The sequence below is a fragment of the Macroventuria anomochaeta genome, assembly GCF_010093625.1.
Source record: "Macroventuria anomochaeta strain CBS 525.71 unplaced genomic scaffold BU25scaffold_7, whole genome shotgun sequence".
Classification (NCBI taxonomy): domain Eukaryota; kingdom Fungi; phylum Ascomycota; class Dothideomycetes; order Pleosporales; family Didymellaceae; genus Macroventuria; species Macroventuria anomochaeta.
The window spans coordinates 368,270-390,372 of NW_022985368.1; the positions used below are offsets into that span (position 1 = coordinate 368,270).

Consider the following 22,103-nt stretch of genomic DNA (forward strand, 5'->3'; position numbering starts at 1 on the left):
TGACACGGAAGTAGTTAGCGACAGGAAAGAGAGCGGTGTGCTGAGTCCCTGCGGGACTACACGTTATCGGAGCGCTTTCGGTCCAAGGCGTTACACAAGCTTCTATTGCGTTTCCACCGCTCTCCACCCACAATTACGCCTTGCCTGGTTCAAGGATCACTGGAGGCATTATAAACCATGGCACCACAAGGCAAAAAGGTCTGTTGAGAAGGTCCATCGTGGGTATTTAGCCGCCAAAGTTGAGCCAAGGGAGGTTACTGTAGAACCCAAGCGTTGCAAAGTACCAGCCAGTTACTCAACCAACCCACTTGCAGCTGTCATGAAGGTCGACGAACAGTACCTAATTGGTGACGAGAGCCACAAGAAGCATAAGCGGCCGTCACAATTGAAGGAATACCTTGACGATGTCAACAAGGATTTGCAGAAGGATGAGGCTTATCAGGAGTTGATGATTGACCCATGGCAGTGGTGGCTCCAAGTCAGGCGTGCCAAGTATCCTGTTTTCTTCAAAATGACTGTTGATTTCCTTTCCATCCCATGTGCTAGCTGTGAATGTGAGCGCTGCTTTAGCTCTGCCAAACAATCAACCACATGTGACCAAAACTAATTATCACCATCTACAATTGAGGCTCTTTAATTGCAGAAGAATTGGCTGAGGAACAGAGTGGTTACAAGCCCCCTGACAAAAGTTAGCTGATGACGTGCAGAAGCAGAAGTGGGAAATTGGGATAGGGTGCAGGGAGAATAATTCACTCTAAGGTGTACGCTAAACTTAATAAGGCGATTTATTACAGCACTACGCACTATGGCTCGTAAATTTACTATTTTTGATCAATTGGGCGGCAGCAATACCAAAAATTCACTCGTAACGTACCTATTTGGGCCTCATTGTAACGTAGTGACTGTTGAACACGCTGCCGTCCTTCTGTGCTGGATGCAGTAGTGCGCCTTCCTCAAGACACATGACTTCTATTAGCGTACTTTCCAGGCCCCCAATCTTCTCGCTTCACCCTTCAGCCACTTCATCTACCAGAGGGTTCTCATTCGTCCACCTCATCAATATCTCTTGGCAGCTGAACGTCAACACCACAAAACCTCGCTATACCCCTGCTTTAGCCCCCGTCGAACCTACTACACCAACGTTGCGCACCATGCACACCAACCTAATTCGAGTGTCAGCCTCGCTACGAGCCGCCTTCGTATAGATAATCACCACATGGATCTGCTCCGATGTTTCGCCTTCCAGTTGTGAATGCGAGGTACGGCTTCACAAGGCTATAAACTAGACTTCGATGAGGTGATCGATTGGTGGGCCTCGCATGATGCGGGTGAAGGCACTGGTGTGAAGCTTGTGAAGGCTTTTCAATGACCAAGGGTCACCCAGTGCGAGGACACCAATCAACAAGGCCGATCGGCGAGAGGTCAAATGTTATAGTACAAATAAGCAGCCTTATCAACACTCTTGGGGTTGCTCAAACATATGTACCTCTTCTACCAAAATCTGGGTTCTTCAGCATCATGAGGGCCCTTCATCTTGTTGCGGCCACTGCGATCTTCAGTATTGCCACAGCCCATTTCGAGCTCGGCAAGCGCGCAGACTTTGGGATTGATTGGAATGAAGAGGATTTCAGCAGTGAATCTGTGTTTCAAGATGCAGAGCCGGCCATATTCCTAGACGCGATTCAAGGATCGGAAAAGAATGTGACACTCTCACAGTTGCAAGATCGCAGCACGGAGCTGTACGAGAGACAGCAGTGTCAAGCTGGATATGGTTATTGCGCTGGTAAGCCACACTTTTGTCTTCACTCATATTAAGTCTCCATAGACTGACCATAATACCAGCATTCGGAAGATGTTGTCCCAGCAGCAACAAGTGCTGTGGTTACGGCTACTGTCTCGAGCCAGGCAAGACCTGCTGTCCTAACGGCCCTTGCGACGCTGGGTTGACTTGCTGCGAAAATAAATGCATTCCTAACGGCGCTCAGTGCTGCCGCGGTGGTGCCTATTGTGAGGCTGGAAATATGTGTGTACTTTACAATGGAAGAGGTGTGTGCTGCACCGACTTGCAGTGCACTGCTGTCGTGAGGGGCGGTACAACTTCCTTCGCTACAACGACTACACCGGCACCGGCGGCGCCACCGCCGCCAACAATCACGCAGCCGCCGAGGACAACGCAAGTAATTGTTGACAGTTTCACAACATACTACTGGACAGTAAGGTGGAGGTACTTCAGTTACTACTGGACTATCTTCCAGGCTCGAAGCACAGTGACCTACACAACCATCACCTTTACAACAATCTACACAACTACCGCGACCGACGACAGAGCAGCTTCAGCCATCTTCGCAGAGCTGAGCAAGACCTTGACCTTCTCAACACCTGCGGAGGCAACTACTCTTGCAAGTCTACTCGACGCAGCGCCGAGTCCAACTGCAACTCCAACAACAGCTTTAGAAACGGAGTTGGGCAGTTCAGAGGCGCCTGAGCCTACGTCTCAGAATATTTTGCTGCCTCCACCGAGCGATGATAAGACTACGTCTGGCCCTTCGGTGACTCGGGCATCAACCTCGAGGACTTCGTCGTCAAGGACTGCGTCGAGCTCGAGTGCGCCGTCTACGATCTCGGGTAGTGCAAGTGCTGCAGGGGCGATGGCTGTGCAGACGACTTTCGTTGTTTTAGCAGCTCTGAGCGGAGTGGTGATGATCTGGCTTTAGATCAGTTCGAGGATGAAATCTGCTGCACAGTAGTTGGGCCTAGGACATCTCATGTAGTCTCGGTGTAGCAGAAATACTGGCCAAGGACTCGAAGTGTAACCTGGTAACCTGTTGCTTACACTCCCTGGTTTACGAGAAGACAAGCGCATGTGAGACTTAGTATCATTTCCACCCACCCACTGAAAGCTACCCAGAGAGGGCTGAGCATAGCCAGTCGAATAATGGATATTTTGATGGTGGTGGGAGATTAGGTTTTTTCTATTTAGGATTTTGTCATAAATAGGCTTTAGCGTTAGAGAAAGCTGGGGAGAGTTCCGCGCCTGCCAATAGGGTGATTCGGAGGGACAGCTGCTGAGTGGCTGGATGGTCACGATACGGCCGTACATTAGCATAAAGGAAAGTTGCACATGAACACTCATCTGGTACTCGCAGTGGCTTACATGTGTACGCGATTCCCAGACTTATGGATACGGCTGGCAGGAAAGCACCTTCTTGAAAGGATAAGCCCTTATAATGACTTTCACAATTTGCTGACTCCCCTCTGTCTGGAAACCATGATGTCGTCTACCCACGAAGTTGTTCTTCAGGCCAAAAAGCTATATCTCGTCATCGTTCCAATTATCAAGGGGGTTTAGCAACTTGTGGAAGTCGCCGATACCAGCACGGCCATCTACAGAACTTGGGTTTCCATTTTCTTCATAAGTCCACTCTACTAAAAGGTCGAGGAAGTGAAGATTCATTAGACCAAGGTAGGATTAATCCGTCGCGTCCTTGTTGCATTCAACGTGCTAACCTTACATTCCAGCCTGTCCTGGCCGTGCCAGAACCAACTCCAGCTCCAGAGCTCGTCAACTTGAACAATCGCGCCACCTGCTCAGCGGACAACTGTCTGCGCGCAGTCCGAGCCAACGTCAAGTCGGCCATACCCTTCTGAATGACGTACACAACTCAAGCCACCGCAACCATTCCCACGTGGGCAGCCAACTGCTAGAACAATCCGACTAGGGTTACCAGCGCGTGTAACTGCCTTGCGGTACGAGTCATCTAGTTGCAAACATGGAATGCTGATGCAGTTGACTTTGGCAGATAGCGCCGTTGACCAAGGTCTACGGGCCAACCGACAACACCAATCGCTGACGCCAGTGCATACACAATAGGGTGAACTACTTGCTTTGACTTCCATCAATACAGGATGCGAAAAGCACCGTCTGAACCGGGTACGAGTTTTGTCGCTTGCTTGAAGCAAGATAGCAGGTCTCGACAACTGATCACCAGGTTGTCTACAGTCGAGCAGCCCTATATGTCTTTCCAAACTTGATATTCGGGTTTGAGCCCAACAACTGCGGTGTTGGAACTAGAGGGCTAATGTACAGGTTCAGAGTAAGATTGCCACCTGTAAGACGCATTGGGGTAGTCTGTCGAGTTGGACGCCGCTGTGTACTGGACTCTTCGCGTAGGACGTCGTCGCAGAAGTATGTAACGTCAAGTGCTAGTATAGGCGAGGATCGATGTACGGGGATCTCTGCGACCGTTTCGAGGCATGGATGACGGAACGCAAGAATGAACCGGTCATCCGTTTAGTTAATAATAGCGTCCTGAAGTCGCTGAAAAGCTGTCGCAGGCCAAGCGCTGTCGTGAACATGAACTGCATTATTAATCATGCCGTGTGAGGGCCTGAATATGTGGACCTGAAGAGGACCAGGTCATGGCAGAAGGTGCGATAGTGCAATTGCAGAAGGTGAACTTGCGCAGGAGGCAGTAGCCGAGGCTGCAAGAGAGCAGTAGCGTCAACAAGGAAGAAACGGGCGGCGATGAGCACCTGCTTGTAATGGACAACACGGCATTCGAGGAATCACGAAAACGGCGCAACAAGATCGCTTCGTCTGGTCCGCAATTTCGTGCAGTGTATCGATGATCTGGTATCGAGTGAGCAAAGCCGAGGTTTTTTGTCCTCGATTGTAAACTGAAACAGCTGTCGATGCACTCAAAATGTACTTGCAGTATGTTACACTATATGATGGGTCTACCATGCTCCCCCGTAAGATGACCAGGAGCCTCTTCTGACCCCCTAAATGCGCCGATTCGTAAATTTTTAACCTATTGATGCAAGAGCTCAGGCAAGAGACATCTGCGCCTCGCCGTTCGTTGCTTCCCCATCAGCAGTCTCAACATCCGGCTCGGCATCCAGAAGCTTGATCCTCGCCTCAACAGCCTGCTCACCGACAACCGATTCCTCGACCTGAGCCTTGCGCAGGAAGGTCTGGTGCCAGCGCCTGCCCCATGCCTGGATAAGCTGCGCCTCCTCTTCAGACAGCGCACCGCTGGCCTTCTTCTCCATCAAGATGTCGGCAGAGCCCTCTGACACTCCGCCCGTGGAGTCTTCGATGTACTTGAAGAGCTCACGGGCGTTGTCACGATCCTTAGCCAGTGTTGCGTCAACCATCTCAATCTGGTCCGCCGGCAAGCCCTTCTGAATGCGTGCTGAGGCGATCTGACGGTTGCGGTTCGTGACCTTGGCAACTGTATTAGAAACCATCTCGAAGACCCAGCTCTCGGTTAGCGCCTCGCCAGCGCCCATGTGGCTTCCAAAGACCCATTGAACAACAGTGATCGGGGCAAGGATGGTATAGTTAAGGAGGATGTCGATGATCCTGACCGCAACACCCGGTTGATCCTTCCAATACTCGACTACGCTTGCAACGATCTGGCGTCGCGCAACTTCGTTCTGTGAGATCTCCAACAAGCGGTCCTTGCCTCGCTCAATGCATGAGAGAACGTGAGACAATGACTTCGCGCCTAGTCGGCAGATCGCTGTGACGAAAGCATCAGTCGAAGGGACGAGCACTTCTGTGATGCCATGTTCAACAGCCTGCTCGTGGATCTTGTTGATAGTCGCTTGGACTTCTTCAGGTGGTGCCTTTTTCCTAAGCTGATGCAGTAATGCCTGCCCTTCTGCAGCATACGGTGTCTGCTGGTTGTCATACTTGAAGTCTGGGCTATTGTCCTCGTCAAGGCGCTCAGGGATTAGCGAGTGCATTGGCTCAGGGAGAGTTGACCTGACACGCTTAGCGAACGACAAGCGGATCTCCTTGTCGAGTGCAGCCAGGATAAACGCCTTCTTTGGGTGCAGATTTGTCAGTTCTAGATCATCGAGCCTGTACAACAGTCAGCTCAGCTCACGTGAAGCCAGATCAGTACTCACCATTCTGTCCATCTCCATCGGAACTCGAAGTTACTGAGATGGTGCGAGAACCAATCCAAAAATCGATAACCCAACTCAAGGTCCAGCACTGGCAGGCTCTTGTAGATCGTGCGGATAGCACGTCCAAGCGAGGGCGCAATAGCCTGGGGTGCGACCTTGCAGCATTGTGTGATCACGGAGTGATAGTACACCAGCTTGTGTTCCGCAGACGGCAACTTAAACAGTTGCGAGAAGATGGCGTCGATGATCATGTCTTCGGACTTGTACTGAGTCTTGCCCTCGGCCTGCTCCTTGAACTTATCGAGTGGTGTTCCTCGCTTGGCAAAGGCATCGATCGTCCAGTAACAGTCAACATCGACAAGGAACTTGGCAACCATCTCACGGTTGAAGTCAAGCTGGTTGATCGTATCAACGATAGCATCACGAATGAGGGAGGAAGCAATGTCCGTCGTTCTCGGGACGGTATTAGCGTCCGTGTCTGCGAACAAAGAGAAGTAGGCTTCTGGGAAGACCGGTCGGGGCCCAGGGTTAATCAGCGAGGGGATGTTGAAGGTTGGGAAAGCGTGTGTAGGAGGCGCAGCAGGTAGCGATTCAGCATCCTTTTCTTTGACGGACTTGCGCACCGCCTCAGGGTCGAAGTGTGGAAGACATGCCAGTGGGAAGCCAGACTCCGCCTCTGTCGTAAGCTGTGCTTGCAAGAGGCCAATGACGCTGTGGTAGGACATCGGCTTAGTTTCGTCCTCACCGACGTACGAGTGAATCACACTCTCGATGGGAATTGCATTGCCAGCCACAATTTCGGTATTCTTCAGCAACTGCTGGGCTTGTTCGTGGAAACGGCTGCCTCCAGCGACCAAAGCGTACGGGACGGTGAGGAGAATGATCTTGACGAGCTCGATGCCTACAACGTCGTTCTCGTCCGCGCTCTGAAGGTCGACAACCTTGTCGAACAACTGGCCCAGGAAGCTGAAGATGCCGTCGTCTTGGTATAGTGACTGCAAGCATGCAAAGAACCTCAGGAGCAGCTTGAAGTCCTTCCACTCGCCAGCATCCAGCGCCTGCTGTGCGCGATCACCCACACGCTTCATAGCTTCCATGGTAATCTCCGGCTTCACATCGTTTCCGTAAAAGGCGACCGCGGCGACGAAGGGAATCTTGAAAGGCTGTTCGACGATACTAGAATCTATTAGTATGGATTGTACAATCAATGTTCGAAGTTCACTCACAGCTGTACGAATACGTCGAAGACATCGGATCGCAGGCGCTCGTCGTCATAGTGCTCGCCGAAGTACGTTGCGATCTCAATGGCTTCATCTTGGGGCAATTTAGTGGAACTGGCGATGTTCAATAGCAGGCGGCGCAGCTTAGGAAAGGGCGGCTCTTCGTAGCGGCGGCGGGGAGGATCGTCTCGGCGGCGCCTCTGAGGACCACGGCGGTCGTCTCGGTAAGCATGGCCATCGTCATCTGTGCATTATTAGCTGCTGGGGTATTGAATCAACTGTGATGCTGAGCTCACCATCGCGACGGCGCTTGTTTCCTCCACCTCGGTAGCTGTCTGTGCCACGCCTATCGTAGTCGCGTTCTTCTTTCACATCGAGATCCGCCATTGCTGCAACGAATGTGGCCTCAGACCTGTGCTTGAGGGTTTCTGGTGAAGCGTTCCTGCCTTGAGAAGGACTATAATGGTCGCTTCGTGAACGATGAGCGTCGCGATCGAAGTAAGTTGCGTAACCGGGCGTATAGTAGTAGGAGTGTCGATAAGGAGAGTTGTATACACGGTGTCGCGAGCGTCGACGTCGATGCGCCTTGGTCGGTCGCGGAGCAGGAGCTACGTCGAAGCTTTGGAGGTCGCGACCTATGCGCACTTGCTTATCGTGGTTAGTGCCGTGAGGCTGATCTTGGCGGCTCACTTCATTGCCCGCGACAACCTCCATCGAAACATCGTTCAAGTGCAAGTACTGATGAGGTGGCTCTTCTTTCGAGATTAGTAATGGAGCCATCAATTGCTGTCGACGCTCAGCAGACATGAATTCGAAGTCCATGTCAAGGTCAAGCAATTCGAGTGGATGTGTTCCACGGACACTGTTCACCGTAACACCCATCAGGTCGTCTCTCATCGCCGGCTTCGAAGCGTAGACATGCGTTGCACCTCGAGAGAACATTCTCAACGTCTTGGCTGGCAATCGGCTGGGTGTTACTCGATAGAGCGTTGCAGAGCGTAGACTTGGTAGTGAATCGGAACGTCAGAGCGTTGAGTGAGATATGAGCTTAAAGGCAGTCGAAACAGTGTAGCGTAAGGTGTAGGAGTAGCGTTTTGTGCAGTTCAGCAACTTATATGTCAGAGACGCTACTGCGAAGACTCTCGAGGTGAGTTTGTAGCCCAGGTAAAGGTAAATTTGTTGCCCCTAGTTGAACTTGTCCGTACAGCAAGTGAGAGTGGCCGCTGGGCGTGCATAGGACATGCATTGCATTTTCAGCGATGAAGACCCCGCTGCAAAGTGGCCATAGGAGAGACTGTTGGATGAGGTCGAAATAGGCAGTGTCCAGTGTGAGCAGCAGCCGATAGACATGTCATGAGACTAGGTCATTGTAGACGATGGTGGCTCTGGCCTCAAACTACGAAGACGTGACCTAAGCGTGCCCTCAAGGAGCGTCAGTGAGCTGTGCTGCGATATGCAGACAGATAAATCCTAACAAATACCTCTTACTCCTCGTCCAGACGAGACCAATACAGGCAGGGTTGACAGCGTCACGGAGAAGATGGAAAATGAACAAAAGAGAAGAGTAGTCTACTGAAGATTGAAGTGAAGAAAGCCACCATTTGAGAGGCTAGAATAGCGCATGGGACTGGCGTAGCAACACGCGTGTGTGCATACTGTCAGGCAGTTCTATATAGACGTAGAACCTCCCATCAGTACCCACAAAGTCCAAGCAATCCGCCTAGCATTGCACACTCCATCGGATAACCGTCCGTAAGCAAAGCGTCGAGCGTTAGCCAAGCCCACAACCCATCAAGAGTCGGGTGTAAAGCACTAGGCATCCCCAACTCATACGCAGCCACCGCAAACACCCTTCAATGAGAAAACTCCTGCATGCAAATGAAAAGACGCAATGCAGCCTATGCCAGGTTGCCGTGAAACCCTCCAAGATCCGGAAATCATCCTAAGATGTTCGCAAGCGATTCTTCCATGACTTTTGTCGACCTTCCCTGCCCTTCATTTTTGCAGTCATCTGCGCCCCATCATCGTCTCAAAAAAACAGGGAAGAAAGAAATACATTTACGGAGCCAGCCCGTGAGTTTGCATAGACGGGATGGCCGGTGCCCAGAAGGGAAAGCAAAGCAAACCGTTCTTTGTAAATGTCGGTATCATTACAGACTCGCTCAGATATTGCAGGTAAGGGTGTACACGTGTGAGCTCCAACACTCGAAAACCGACGCCATGCGAGGCTCCATGTTGTACTTGCTGGACGGAAGACTTCTGGACTCGTGAGCAGAGATGATCGAGGCCAGGCCGCGTAATCAAAATGGTATCGTTTCGCATAAGAGGTGCAAAGACTCTTAATCTAGTCTCGCCATCATCTGGTCCTTCGTTAATGGCTTGAAGTCGGGCGACTCGAAGTCTAGGCCGCGCGAGGCCAGTGTGGCACGAATGTGATGAGGAACAAGCTGTTGGTTGAGGTGAGGTGCGATCGAGAGTTCTGGATATCATCAGTTTGTGAGCCCTGTGGCGTGCAGCAATGTGCTTACCGTGGTGGTTGAAGTTGTAGAGGTTTGGTAGATCCCGTACAGCACCGTTGGGGTGACGAGAGTCGGGCAGACGTGTGTTGGGGTCCCTCAGCTCGTCAAAGAAGGGGTGCACCATAGCATCGATGGCAGACAGGCGCTGTGTGGGTGTGTACTCCAGCAACTTTGAGATCAAGTCGATGGCATTCGGATCAGCTTTGCGGAAGACCTGCAGTGCACTTGTAAGTATGACGAATGGTCGAAAGGCATTTGGGTCGACAAACCTTGTTGAACGGATGCGGCTTGATCTGAGGGAATTTGTGCTCCATGTAGTTGGGGTTCATGGTGCGAATCTGGTCTCGTGTGGGGGTACCGAGGACCTTGATGATTTCAACGAGCTGGTCGATACCAGACTCACCAGGGAACAGTGGTTGTCCAAGCATGAGCTCAGCCATGACACAACCGGTCGACCATACATCTAGATCGCACGTGTTAGTAGGTCATGGTACGCGCAAGGGCCATATGACATACCGATCTTCGTGGTGTAGTTTGTCGCGCCAAAGATCAATTCGGGTGCACGGTAGTATCTGGAGCAAATGTACGACACATTGGGCTCATTCTCCACCAGAATCTTTGCGCTACCAAAATCGCACAGCTTCAGAATGCCAGATGCAGGGTCCAAAAGCAGGTTTTGGGGCTTAATGTCCCTGTGGCAGATCCCTTGCGAGTGAATGTAGGCGAGAGAACGGAACAGCTGGTAAATGTAGAGCTTGACCTCGAGGATGGGCATAACCGTCTTCATCTTGTTGAAGTAGCGCGAAGCGCGGTAAACGGTCTCGGGGACGAACTCGAGCACGAGATTCAAATAGACCTCGTCCTTCTAGAAATCACGTCAGTAGCTGCTCATCGCAACCCTGCCGTTCAATGCTGAAACATACCCGTTCGCCATTGTTGTAGAAGAAGGCCTTGAGTTCGACGATGTTGGGGTGCCTGACAATGCGCATAATCTGCAGCTCACGGTTCTGGTCATAGTCAGCACTGACTTCTTTACGCGTTTCGGTCACATGCGCGGGCTTACCTTGAATCGCTTGTCTTGCAGCACCCGCTTGATGGCTGCATCCTCTCCACTTGGCGAGAGCTTGGTCTGGAAGACGACACCGAAGGAGCCGTTACCAACAATCTTGCATTGCGTGTATGCGAGGTCCTTGTACTCGCCAGTTTCGCCGTCCTGGACCTTCTCGCGGATGACTTCTGCAATGTTGTTAGCATTGTGGTGTTCGCACGGTGAATGTGAATCCTTACCTCCCATTCTCAGACTGGAGAAGGCCGATGGCCGGTTCTGGCTCATTGTTTGGGGGGCTGCAACGAGGGGTTATCCGGCAAGCGTGCGCGGACTGCTATCGAGAATAGGGCGGGCTGTAGCTGAGGAGAGTGTGGGCGGAGGAGCGGGCGTGGATGAGTAGATCCGTAGTGGGCGAGGGTGTTGTAGGCGCAAGGTGGAGTGGAGGTGGAGTGTGCTCCGTGTGCGTGGTTGACCCTCGCGGTTGGCGAAGTGGCAGGTGCTAGGTGTGGCTTGGTGAATCGCTAGCGGACCACGTGAACGTACTGCCAGGCAGCGGTGCAGCAGAATGTGGGGAGATGAGGGTGAAGGAGGTTAGTAATTGACGTCGAGATTGAGTTGCAAAATGAAGGGAATGCGGGTTGAGTTGAGGGTCGACGTAGATGGAGCGGGGCGGGCTTGGGGCTTGTAGGCACAGACGAGGGCGCTAAAGCTGAAGAGGAGCTCGTGACATGAAGGCCACTCGCGTTAGGGAATGGTCAGCTTCTCAACGACCAGCAACACCGGGCCTGGGCTCAGCAGCAGCGCGTGGCAACGGTGGTGTGAAGGCGCCTGGAATTGAGCGTCTGCAGCGATTGACACGCAGCGCTGAGCGGAAGGCAACCGAGCATTTAGATCCACGAGGCTGGCTCGCGCAGCAGGAGCAGCAGATCGCTGTTTCTTGAAACAGACGTCACCGGAGCGCGGCTTCTCAAGACGTAGCGCGTGCACACGGCAGCGTGTGAGCTCTGTTTGTCATCGTCTGCTGCCGTGCTGCTTTACGCCGTTTAAACGAGCAAGTCGTTCGCAGAGCTGCACCTGTGTAGGGCTAACTGTGTGTAGCCAGCAGCGCTGCTGTCTGCGGCGTCTAATTTTAAGCTGCGATCTTCCTCACTTCCAGGCCAGGCCGGCTGTGCAATATAGCACAATGGTAATTGAGGCCCCCGGGGTTGCATTACATACACCACCTGCACGTGAGCGCTCAGATTCTCCTCCCTCAAGCACGCCGCCTGAAATAACCAGCCCAAAACCCACTTGCTTGGACCCATAACGCGGTGCGGTCGCTTGGGCGCGTGGCTGACCGGGAACTGTTCTCCAATAATACCTGCCACTTCACCGTGATGCCCTGCAGTTGGGTGGTAGCAACTCCGTCACCCAACAAGCATTCTAGTGAGGACGATGGTGACGCTCACATCTTTGTTTAGCACTCGAAGCCGAATGTCTCATCACGCGGCAAGCAGCATTGAAAGACATGTTGAACAAGGGCCTGAGCGCTCCACTACAGGAGCTTAGCAAAGCCAAAGCGAGAGTCACCAGATGTCGGCACAATTCACTCCTGCGTTGGCCTTGAGTCAGCCTCTTGAGGTCCTTCGTGGGCAGGCTGCAGCAGAGACGGGACTTCTTCAATAATACCTGCATTTGAGCTGTGCATTCCGGCGTTGAACTCCTCAGGCACTTGCATTGCGGGTCATCATCAAATCCAGCGTTGCGGACGCATGAGCGCTGCCGGCCATAGGCGTTTTATGCACCTTGCAAAATGCACGACCGAGCAATCACAGCATGTCTTTATTTGCACGACAGGCCGTCAATCAATGCCGCTCGCCTCGTTTTCTCGTCTCATCATAATTTCTGTGGCCACACATGTGAATTTCCCGCATCCACATTAGCAACAGCTGACCAGCTCCAGCATGCCCTGGTCCTTGTCAGCGCAGGGGCCTCCTGCCGTGTGCCTGTCGTCTGCAGAGCCTCTGCAGCTATCCTCAACACCCCTCCCGGTCCACACTCGATCGTGGACCAAACTCACTGTCCAGACAGCGTTCGTTCCTGATTGACAAGCCCATTGTGGATGCTCAATGGCGCCCCTTTCCCGGCTGCAGAGCTCCGAGCAGCCGTGATAAACCATTGATCGGTACGCGTTACACCAAAACTCCTCATTGCTGCGCCTTTAGGACGGATTGAGCCAGACGTGCAGCAACCGACATACACATCAAATTACTCATGACGATGATGATCGCCTCCGAAGCGCTTGGTCACTTTGGGATGCTTCCGAGTATTACAGCACGTGCGGTCGCACTTGACAAGGCGCTGTGTGCAACAGCTGCATCTATCTCACCCTCTAGCAACGAGCATCGCTGCGGGTAAACGATGCAGGGCCCTGAAATCGAACGATGCTGAAACCCAAAGATTACGAGCACCAAGTATGGGTAAGCTAGCGAAACTACCGTCAACTCCCAGCTGGTTCGTTCATTCGTTTCATTCGTTCATACGTCAATGTGCAGCAGCTGCCCCGCTCCAAGGGTGTCGTATCCGGTACTAATCACGTGTATCCTACCTTCATCTGGCACAGGTTGCTTTCCAAATCAACAGATGTTGTTCTGCAACTGCGAGAGAGACTACGTCATTACTTTGCACCACACCACCACATACGTTGGCCATCGCTGGGCAGCCGCACCTGCGCCGGCCAATGTACGTTTTGACACTCACGAACGGTGTACACGATTCATGATCAATCGCAGGGTAAGGACAAGTCATTCGATTAGCTCTAGACGATTGTGCTATGCTCGCCCGACTAAGACCCTGGAGGTAGTCAATCACCATACTGTCAAATGAACGCTCACTGCACGAACAGAATGCAAGTTCCTCATCTTCAATATGGTGGCGGACGGGATGCAGATCTACCACCTTGGAGGGCGCTCAACATATTGGCAATTGTTTTCACAGACGCTCTCATTCGTCCAGATTCAAAAGTCGACCTCACACACTCCATTGAAGTCCTCCATTTCAGCCCTGTGGCCCTTTTGTCCCCTTTCTCAGTTCAGCCGCGTTACACGCACGAACCGACTTCGAGTACAGGCGTTGTGTCACCGAGATATGCTGTCAAACATGATCGGACAGTATATTACCAATAGCAAGATCCACCATCACCATACTCTTCAAGTTTGCTTCACATACCACAACGTTTCCGTGCGGCTTTCTACATTCGATGACCGACATCGGCCGGATACTTGCTTCCACGGACTGCAGGCTACAGGTGTCATGCTAGCTCCCGCGTAGTTGCCGTTCAACGTTGCTTTTGTACGAGTGCCATAGACGAGGGTGTACGAATAGCAACGTCGCTCGGGGCAGCGACTACCTTCAGCCACATCCGCGATCTCGGCATTGAGTACGTCGTTGTACTGACAGTCAATGTAGGAATCCAATATCAGTAGCCTCCTTCCCACCCGGACTTGCTTCCTGAAGAGCTGGACTGAAGTTACAGGCAAAGTCTCGGACGCCTCACTTCACGGCAAGGGACGTTGTATGTCGAGCAACCTGCAACCTTGTAATGCCTGTTGTCGATCCTGCACTCCCTCTCAACAGTTTCGCATTCCGTTCGTTGGCAGAGTGTCCGGTGAACGACACAGTCATACAACGATGGTCTCGTCCCTCATTGAGGCAGAATGTCTGGACCACAGACACCGTCCATCATGACGATTCCGTAGAGCGAACGCACAACATTGCACGCTTGCCGAGCGATGAACCCTTCCCTCCAAAGGACGAGGTATCTACTCTCTTCGTGTTTTAGACGTGTGCGCAAGGCTTCGAAATTCTCTTGGGCTACGTCCATAGACGCACACCGTGTTCCAGGGATAGAGCACAAAACTTTCCATCCGATCATGCAGGTTGAAGATCTTTCACCGATCAGCCACATGGTTGCACAACCACCAAGTTTCGCCGCTGGAGCAATGTGCTTTCATCTACAAACCAACGGCAGCCCGTAGATAACCTCTGATCAATGAACACAAATTCTTTTGATATCAAAGATCCTCCTTGTAACGACACACTTCCAGTATTTCGACACTTATGACCATCTACCAGCTTACGCACAATCAGAATATCTCCACAAATCAAGAGCCCCCAGCTTCCGATGATGGTACACACATTCCTGATATCAACAGACACGACTGCCACTACATACTTGCACCAACACACCCATCTCGACTTCCCTACATCTATTCCTCAACTCTACTTGTCGCAAGCAACCAAAGAACAATGTCTTCACCAAAAATATTGGACACCTCTCATAGGACAGTTGTCACAGTACCAACCCCAGAACCTCTTGGAGTTGAGCTGAGATGCAACAATACAACTAGCCACAACAGTACTTAGAAGAACCCTGATCTACATGAGACTGATAATCTCCACAACGAATCAACAGCATACCCGCGCAAATAACCCTTCTCCTAACTTTTAATGCTTTCTGTTCCCCTGAAAGTCCATCGCCCGTCAAAACCCACAGTCCTATGCACCATTCCTCCAAATCCCAATCTTCAACCACTCCCTCTACAGGTCCAAGGAAGCACTACTTCCACGGTCGCTCAATCGTTTGCCCCAACTCTCAGAGCTTGCCGAGCCACGCCTTGCATTGCCCGCGTCGGCAAGTGAAGGGAGCCGCGTCATGTGTCCGCGCGGCCTGAACCAGCACGCGGCACCTTGCATGCATGGGACAGTGTCGCTGCTCTGTTGGATGGTTGTCACAGGCGCGATGTTCAGTGTTTGAGTTGTCACCGAATGCTTGGGCTCGATTGTAGATGTGTGGTGTTGGGAGGCGAGGTAGCTCGAGTTATGGGGTGTATGGTACAGTTGGTGAACGCGGTCGAGGACTCAGTAGCTAGCGCGACGTCCTCGTCGTGCACTAGAGTCCACTGTTTGGATTTACCTTGCTTGCCAAAAGCTAGCATGCTTTGACCCGGGCTGCACAGAGTTGCGTGTCTTGGTCTCTCGCGCAGGAATATGTATGCGTGCACCAGCCTTGAGGTGTCTCCGCCTCAACTAACAACGCGCATAGTCTTTATTCAGTGTAGGAGCGTTAGCGATTGCGTCAGGACTTGAAGATGGCGAGTGCTAAAGAGTCCCGGGGTGTTTCAAAGCAACATCAACGTGAGATCTTGCACCACGAGACGGCATGTTCCAGGTGACAACTCCATATGTTCACAGAGACCTGAAGGAGAAGTTAGGTGTGATTGTCAATTGTTTCAGGAAGAAGAAGGTAATATGCCGTGTTTATGATGCTTCAAGCCAAGCCCGCTCAGCTCATGCAAGTCCCTCGTCCCAACCGTCGATCCCTCAATACATCATTCGTACAAAGTAACTCCATGAACCCATAACGCCTGATACGTATATGCATCTTCGTCAAGCACCGCCCCCAACCGGCGTCCCACTCCGACTAATCCTTGTCGTCACACTGCCCGAGCTGTTGTTTCTTGGCACGGGCGTACTACTCCTACTCCTCTCTCTCTCCCTCTCGCGATCTTCAATCTTAACTCTCTCCCTCGCCTCCTCAACCAGCCTCTTCGCCTCCCTCACGTTGCGCATTGTACGGCCCAGCTTCCCTTCTTTACCCTCCTGCAGCTTCTGCAGCTCGCCTCTCGCCTCGATGTCCTCTTTAGTCTTCTTGACGAAGTCCTTAAACCCACCTTTCAGACCGCGGCCAAGGTCTTTGCCGTCGTCGAACACGCAGTCGCTGTCGCGAATGCGCTTAATGTCCTCGACGCGCCGTGTGAGGTAGAGCGTGGGGCGGCGGTGTTGGTCTTTGCGTTGAGCGATGATGCGTTGGACTTCTTCTTCGTAGGCGGCTTCGTAAACGTTGATGTCGACGTTGGAGGGTGATTCGGAGACGAAGAAGGTATCTGCGGATGCGGAGTCCTCGCCGGTGCCGATGTTGAGGAACAGTGTGTCTTCAAGAGGGTCGTGGGCATGGCCCTTGCCAATCGGTGTGGAGGGTCCTGATGTTGATGTGTTGGGTGTGGAGATGGAAGTTGTTGCGGAAGGCCTATGGGACATGTTGTCGTGGATTACGTTAGCGTCAGTAGGACTTAGTGAATTTGGCGCATTTGCTCTGGTGATGGTCGAGCGTTTCGGCGCGAGTCGTGTAGCGAATGCTTCTTCGCGGAAGCCTGTTACTGCGTTAGCAACGTTACGTTGTACGTTTTGCGACACTTACGGTCGTGGCTGTCGACGTCTCGATGGATCCCTTCTGCGGCGAGAACTCCTTCCACAGGATGTCGGTTATCTGTGTCTTGCGATTTCGACTTTCGTAGTGCTGAAGGTCTCATAGACAGTGGAGGCTGTACGATTCTCGAGGCACTACCAAGTATCCCCTCTAGGCGCTCTGGTCTCCGCCTGAAGAGTAGTTGTTTGAAACGCTTCACTGCTTGAACCTAGACTCTGTCAATACTGGCTTCATCTATCAGGAGCCAGACCGAGAACTTACCACTGTCACGAGATGACCCATGTTTCCAGTGATGGCAGCATTGACTTCTTCATCAGTGGGCGGTTCTATTATAACGGCGACATTTTCTGACTTAGGCAGTAGAGGGTCGGCGCCTTGTCGTGTGACCCAAGGGTGTTCCTAGACACGTCAGTGAGGTTTGCTGAGCGGTACTTGGGCGACATACTCGAAGCTGCTCGATATTTATCCGCTTCTTTGGATCTTTCTCCAGCAGTCGAATGAGGAGATCCTTGAGCTCATCATTGCAGGGGCTGTCGAATTCGACCTTATCCATCCGTATCGCCTGGTACAACTCAATCATGCCGTGCTTCTCGAACGGGATCCGGCCGAACAGCAGACAGTATAGTGTGCAGCCCATGGACCAGATGTCGGCAGCCCTGCCAGAGACGTGACCGTGCTTGGCAACACACAGCTCTGGCGGCATGAACGCTGGCGATCCCGCTGACTTGGCTGTCTTCATCTCGCCGTCTTTATCAAACATTTCCGACACGCCGAAATCGACAATCTTGAGCACGTCGTCTTCGGTGACGAGGCAGTTGTCGGGCTTGATGTCACGATGGATAATACCCTGTGCATGAACTACGCTGCAAGTTAGCTACAGCTCTTGCCAGCTTCCTTGCTCAGGACATACGGTATTCGAGGCCGAGGATCATATCCCGCAGCCAACATCGACACTGCTCTTCACTATAGGGATCTGCACGCTCTTCAAGGCCCACCTGCATGACCACGCCCTTCTTACACATCTCCATGACCATGTACAGCGAGTCTTCCTCTGGGTCATCGAGCACTTCGATTAGTGACACCAGATTGGGGTGGTTGAGCTTCTTCATGATGGCGATCTCCTCCTTGATCAATTCAAAGGCATTGTTCTCTCCTTCGGTAGACGAGTGTCGATGCAGTGGGGAATTGAACCCAATGCCGGCAGGCAGGGCGCGTCGTCGATTGCTGGGTCGGCGGAGGAGGTTTGATTGGGCACGTTTGCGCAGGCGCGACTTGGAGAACTCTTTGACGGCATATTCCTGGCCATACTGGTCGACGGCGAGGTGGACGGCGCCAAAGGAGCCTCGCCCGATCTCCTGCTTGATCAGGTATTGGTTGATGCGGTGCTGGGCGGTGCCGTCATCTTCGCTGTTACTGTACTCGGAGCGCGCATTGAGGGTTTCCTGCCAACATTAACTAACAAACTTGGAGCTCGAACCAATGTCAGTACCTTCACGTGTCTAGTACTGGACGCAGCTCGGCGGTGGTGTCGGAGCGGGCTCTGGTATGCGGGCGTTGACCTGGCCATCTGTCAGCACCTCCGCGGGGGGGGGGCAGCATTGACGTATGAGCTATTGGCGGGCGGCGCACATATACTTGACGGGCGCTGGGCGAGCGTCGTCGGGGGCGGCGGGGACGGCGAGCGTGGGGCGCGAGGTGTAGAAGCCAGGATGAGAGGGGCCGCTGTCTGCTGTGGGCGTGGAGGGCGTCGATGTCTGTTTTGCGGGGTGCTCAGGCGGATGCGACATAGGTGGTACAGGGCGAAGTGATAAGGGCGGAGGCGATGGACACGAGACTAGACGAGGAATAATATGGGGAAGGCTAGGTTGCTAGCTCGAGGCAATCAGTGAGGTGGGCACTGAGCACTGATATGCGCCGTAGTGACTGGCGAGTAGGTATTACACAATGCAGCGCGACCAAGAGGGGAATGAGAGGGGCAGCTTTGTGGCTTCCAGATATCCTTTCAGCCTCACGCTCTCATCTATCACCGGGTTTTCCGCGCTCCACGAGGCACTGCAGTCATCCCGCCGCTTGACCCGCTACTTGGCGAACGTTATCCCTAGAGCACTGAACGACATCACTGCTGCACGGGAGCCTGACACGGGAAACCTAACACGGCGACCTAACCTTTGATTCGCCGGCGCTTCGTTGAGCCTCCACCAGAATGTCGCCCTGATGATGGCCCGTATTCCGTATATCGAGTATAGCAAAGAGAAGCCAGCAACAACACATCGATCGATGTCCTGCAGAGCTGTAGAGCTGCATCCCTGAGCTACCCCTCTAGCGCACGTGCCTGGCCCTTCACCCAACGTCGCCGCTCACCGCCCGCGCTCAGAGCCCGCGCTCGCATTCCGCCAACATGGTTCTCTACAGCTTCTACATATTCGACCGGCATAGTAGGCCTGCAACACACACAGCGAAGTGTTCCAGCTAACAGCACCCAGCGGAGTGCATATACAGCCGCCGCTGGACCCCCCGACCGACCTCATCCTCTGGCGCATCTACGACCTCCAAAACCACCCGCCCTACCTCTAGCGCTTCCCTCACATCCACAGCCCCCCATGACGCCCCCTCCGCCTCCACACACAGAGGCCTCTCGCACGCGGACGACGAAAAGCTAATCTTCGGGCTCGTCTTCTCGCTGCGCAACATGGTCACCAAACTCGGCGGGAGCGACGACACCTTCCTCTCCTACCGCACCGGCGAGTACAAGCTGCACTACTACGAGACGCCCACGCGGATGAAGTTTGTCATGTTGACGGACACCAAGGTGCCGAATCTGCGGCAGTACTTGTACCAGATCTGGGCGAATCTGTATGTCGAGTATGTGGTTAAGAATCCGCTGGCGCCGACGGAACATCCGGGCGGGGTGGGGGTGAGTAATGAATTGTTTGAGAGGGGGCTGGAGGCGTTTTTGGGGGCGGTGTTGCCTGCTTGAGGGGCGTGGAGGATAGAGGGTGTTGAGAGGACACGTACAAGGCTTTGTACTGCTGGAAGCATGGAGTCACGACATGGAGACCTAGGTCACGATTGCACACAGCAAGATGCTCGACAAGCGACGTCGGTTCAGGGAGATCGGCCCTGCTTGCTACACGGTAGCCTGTATCAGACATTGAGGTCAGGCCAAGCATCGAGCCGGAGGCGCAGACCGAGGGTGATAAGCTTGTGAAAAGCTTGTGAAAGCTTGGACAGCGAAATGCCACATGATGATACACAAACGAATGCAAGACATCAATACTGTCACGCCTTGCGCAAGACTTGTACGTATGTGAAGTGGGTCATTCATTCATGTCTACGAACCCTCAACAGGGGGTATAGATGGTCCTATCATGTCCGTCCCATCATGTCTATCTTTTGATATCCCTCAAACGCCCGGAAATGCAACACAACCATCCCACATCCGAGAACAACCACTTAGATGAACTGCGCCTTCTGAGCTCCATACCTTTCCTGCCCCCTCTCACTCATCCTCGCCTTACCCAACCCCTTCCTAACCTCATCAAGCTGCTCCATACCCGTCGCAACCTTGCCCTTTCGCACATGCCTCCCCGCCTTGCCGACAGTCATATGATTCCCCAGGAAATCATCCATAATGTTGTCAAAATCGCTCCTCAGCGGCGGCGCCTCACTCGAGCTCCACTGACTCACGCCCGTCATCCCGCTCATCTTGGACAACCCGGACATCTTCGACATGCCAGAGACCATGGACGCGTCGTCGGGGAAGTCGAATCCGTCGTCCGCGTATTCTTCTTCGATTTTCTCGAAGCGTTCGTCGAGGAGGGAGAGAGCGTCTGTGCGGTGCAAGGCGGATGAGGACATGGAGTACCCGCTCGTGCTTGTTAAGGCGCCCTTGCGCTTCTTCCTTCGTCCGCCAGCAGTCAATGCGGAGGCGCCGGTCATGATGGACGACTGCATGTCGCTCGGCGCAACAGGCTTGGGAGCTTTGTTGGCTTTAACGTCGTTCTTAAACTTCTTGAACTCCTCCATGTACGCCATGTCCCCTGCATCTGCGAGCGGAGGCGCTTCATCTGGTGCTGGTAGCTCGCCTGACCCAAGAGGCGGTGCGGGCTTGGATTTCTGGAAGGGCGAGGAGGCGCGGACAGTGTCGTCTGATTCCCAGCCTTCGTCGTCTTCGTCTAGGAAGCGGTCCAGTGTGTCGCGGTCTGCGTCGAATTGGCCAGCGGCTTCGAATTCGCGCTGGTTCAGCTCGAAGCCGTCTTGTTGAAGGGAGTCGAAAATGTCTTCGTCGTCGTCGACGTAGGCGTCATCGTCGAGCGCCTCAAGCACCTCTCGTAGGCGCGGGTCCATGTCTGGCTGGAATCCAGCGAGCGCATCGGGAATGTTTTGCTGATCTTGGTATGTGGTTTTCCGCACGAATTCAGAGGGTGCCATGTCCTCGCCGAATACATCGCTAACGTTGCTGATGCTGCTGTTCATGCTGTAGCCGGCATCGCTTTGCCTGTCATCTAGCGAGGCCTTCTTCAGCGCATCTGCTAGGTCGAACTTCTCCTTCCCTTTCTTCTTGTCGTCTTTGGCCTCGATGAAGTATGCGTCTCCACCGCCAGAGTTGAGGTCGCGCATGTGCTGCATGTAGTCGTACTTGCTGTCGTCGTAGAAGATGCCGTAGTTGGCGGCTTCGCCCTCGTTGTCTCGTACTCGATCCCCATACTCGTTCTCTAGGTCTCCTCTTAACTTGATCTTGCTCCGCCCGGTTGCTGAAGAGAACTGTGAGGCGCGCGAAGCCGACGAGTACTGCGACGCGCGCGAACTACCAGCAGGCTCGTCGCCTTCGCGCAAGTTGGCCGCCGCGGTCTCGGCGAAGACCATCTGTGGGGCATCGTCATCGTGGATTCGGGGATCGTTCTGGGCGCGGTGGACAAGGCGGTAGTTGATCGCGGTCTTCTTGTCGCTGCGTGTGGGTTAGTGGGGTGCCCGCGGCCAAGTTTCGAACGTTGCTGTTGCTGTTGCTGTTGCTGTTGCTGTTGCTGTTGCTTACATGAACTTGCGACGAGGCATTTTGGGCTATTTTGGGCTATTTTTGGCTGTCTCGTGAAAGTCAAGAGAAAGTCCAGTGGTGGCGGAACAGCAGTTGGGAGAACGCACGCTGACAAAGG

General features: G+C 53.2%; 6 protein-coding genes across 6 annotated transcripts; 2 read left to right on the forward strand and 4 right to left on the reverse strand.

Moving 5' to 3' along the window:
- Nucleotides 1-1,285: 1,285 nt before the first annotated feature.
- BU25DRAFT_256610 (uncharacterized protein) lies at nt 1,286-2,918 on the forward strand. Its single transcript, XM_033701674.1, has 2 exons — nt 1,286-1,783; nt 1,843-2,918. The coding sequence occupies exons 1-2, from the start codon at nt 1,366-1,368 to the stop codon at nt 2,712-2,714; spliced, it is 1,290 nt and encodes a 429-aa protein (XP_033564546.1). The 5' UTR covers nt 1,286-1,365; the 3' UTR covers nt 2,715-2,918.
- A 1,909-nt stretch (nt 2,919-4,827) lies between these two features.
- Nucleotides 4,828-7,523, reverse strand: BU25DRAFT_335255 (cap binding protein; the record flags this gene model as incomplete). Its single annotated transcript, XM_033702581.1, has 4 exons — nt 4,828-5,869; nt 5,917-7,092; nt 7,143-7,380; nt 7,433-7,523. 4 exons carry the CDS (start codon nt 7,521-7,523, stop codon nt 4,828-4,830), a joined length of 2,547 nt encoding a protein of 848 aa, XP_033564547.1.
- A 1,918-nt stretch (nt 7,524-9,441) lies between these two features.
- Nucleotides 9,442-11,209, reverse strand: BU25DRAFT_256682 (glycogen synthase kinase-like protein-3 beta). The gene is made up of 7 exons (XM_033701675.1): nt 10,943-11,209; nt 10,719-10,891; nt 10,579-10,662; nt 10,172-10,517; nt 9,925-10,118; nt 9,665-9,869; nt 9,442-9,615 (listed from the first exon to the last, which is right to left on the reverse strand). Exons 1-7 carry the CDS (start codon nt 10,986-10,988, stop codon nt 9,476-9,478), a joined length of 1,188 nt encoding a protein of 395 aa, XP_033564548.1. The 5' UTR covers nt 10,989-11,209; the 3' UTR covers nt 9,442-9,475.
- A 4,746-nt stretch (nt 11,210-15,955) lies between these two features.
- Nucleotides 15,956-19,066, reverse strand: BU25DRAFT_408310 (Pkinase-domain-containing protein). Its single transcript, XM_033705779.1, has 7 exons — nt 18,580-19,066; nt 18,440-18,509; nt 17,861-18,392; nt 17,396-17,808; nt 17,212-17,349; nt 16,942-17,158; nt 15,956-16,894 (listed from the first exon to the last, which is right to left on the reverse strand). Exons 1-7 carry the CDS (start codon nt 18,735-18,737, stop codon nt 16,131-16,133), a joined length of 2,292 nt encoding a protein of 763 aa, XP_033564549.1. The 5' UTR covers nt 18,738-19,066; the 3' UTR covers nt 15,956-16,130.
- A 285-nt stretch (nt 19,067-19,351) lies between these two features.
- On the forward strand, nt 19,352-20,221 carry BU25DRAFT_408312 (uncharacterized protein). The gene has a single exon (XM_033705780.1). The coding sequence runs from the start codon at nt 19,640-19,642 to the stop codon at nt 19,925-19,927; it is 288 nt and encodes a 95-aa protein (XP_033564550.1). The 5' UTR covers nt 19,352-19,639; the 3' UTR covers nt 19,928-20,221.
- Nucleotides 20,222-20,268: 47 nt separating this feature from the next.
- Nucleotides 20,269-22,059, reverse strand: BU25DRAFT_362507 (Low temperature viability protein). Its single transcript, XM_033703739.1, has 2 exons — nt 21,986-22,059; nt 20,269-21,898 (listed from the first exon to the last, which is right to left on the reverse strand). Exons 1-2 carry the CDS (start codon nt 22,003-22,005, stop codon nt 20,404-20,406), a joined length of 1,515 nt encoding a protein of 504 aa, XP_033564551.1. The 5' UTR covers nt 22,006-22,059; the 3' UTR covers nt 20,269-20,403.
- Between the last annotated feature and the right edge of the window lie 44 nt (nt 22,060-22,103).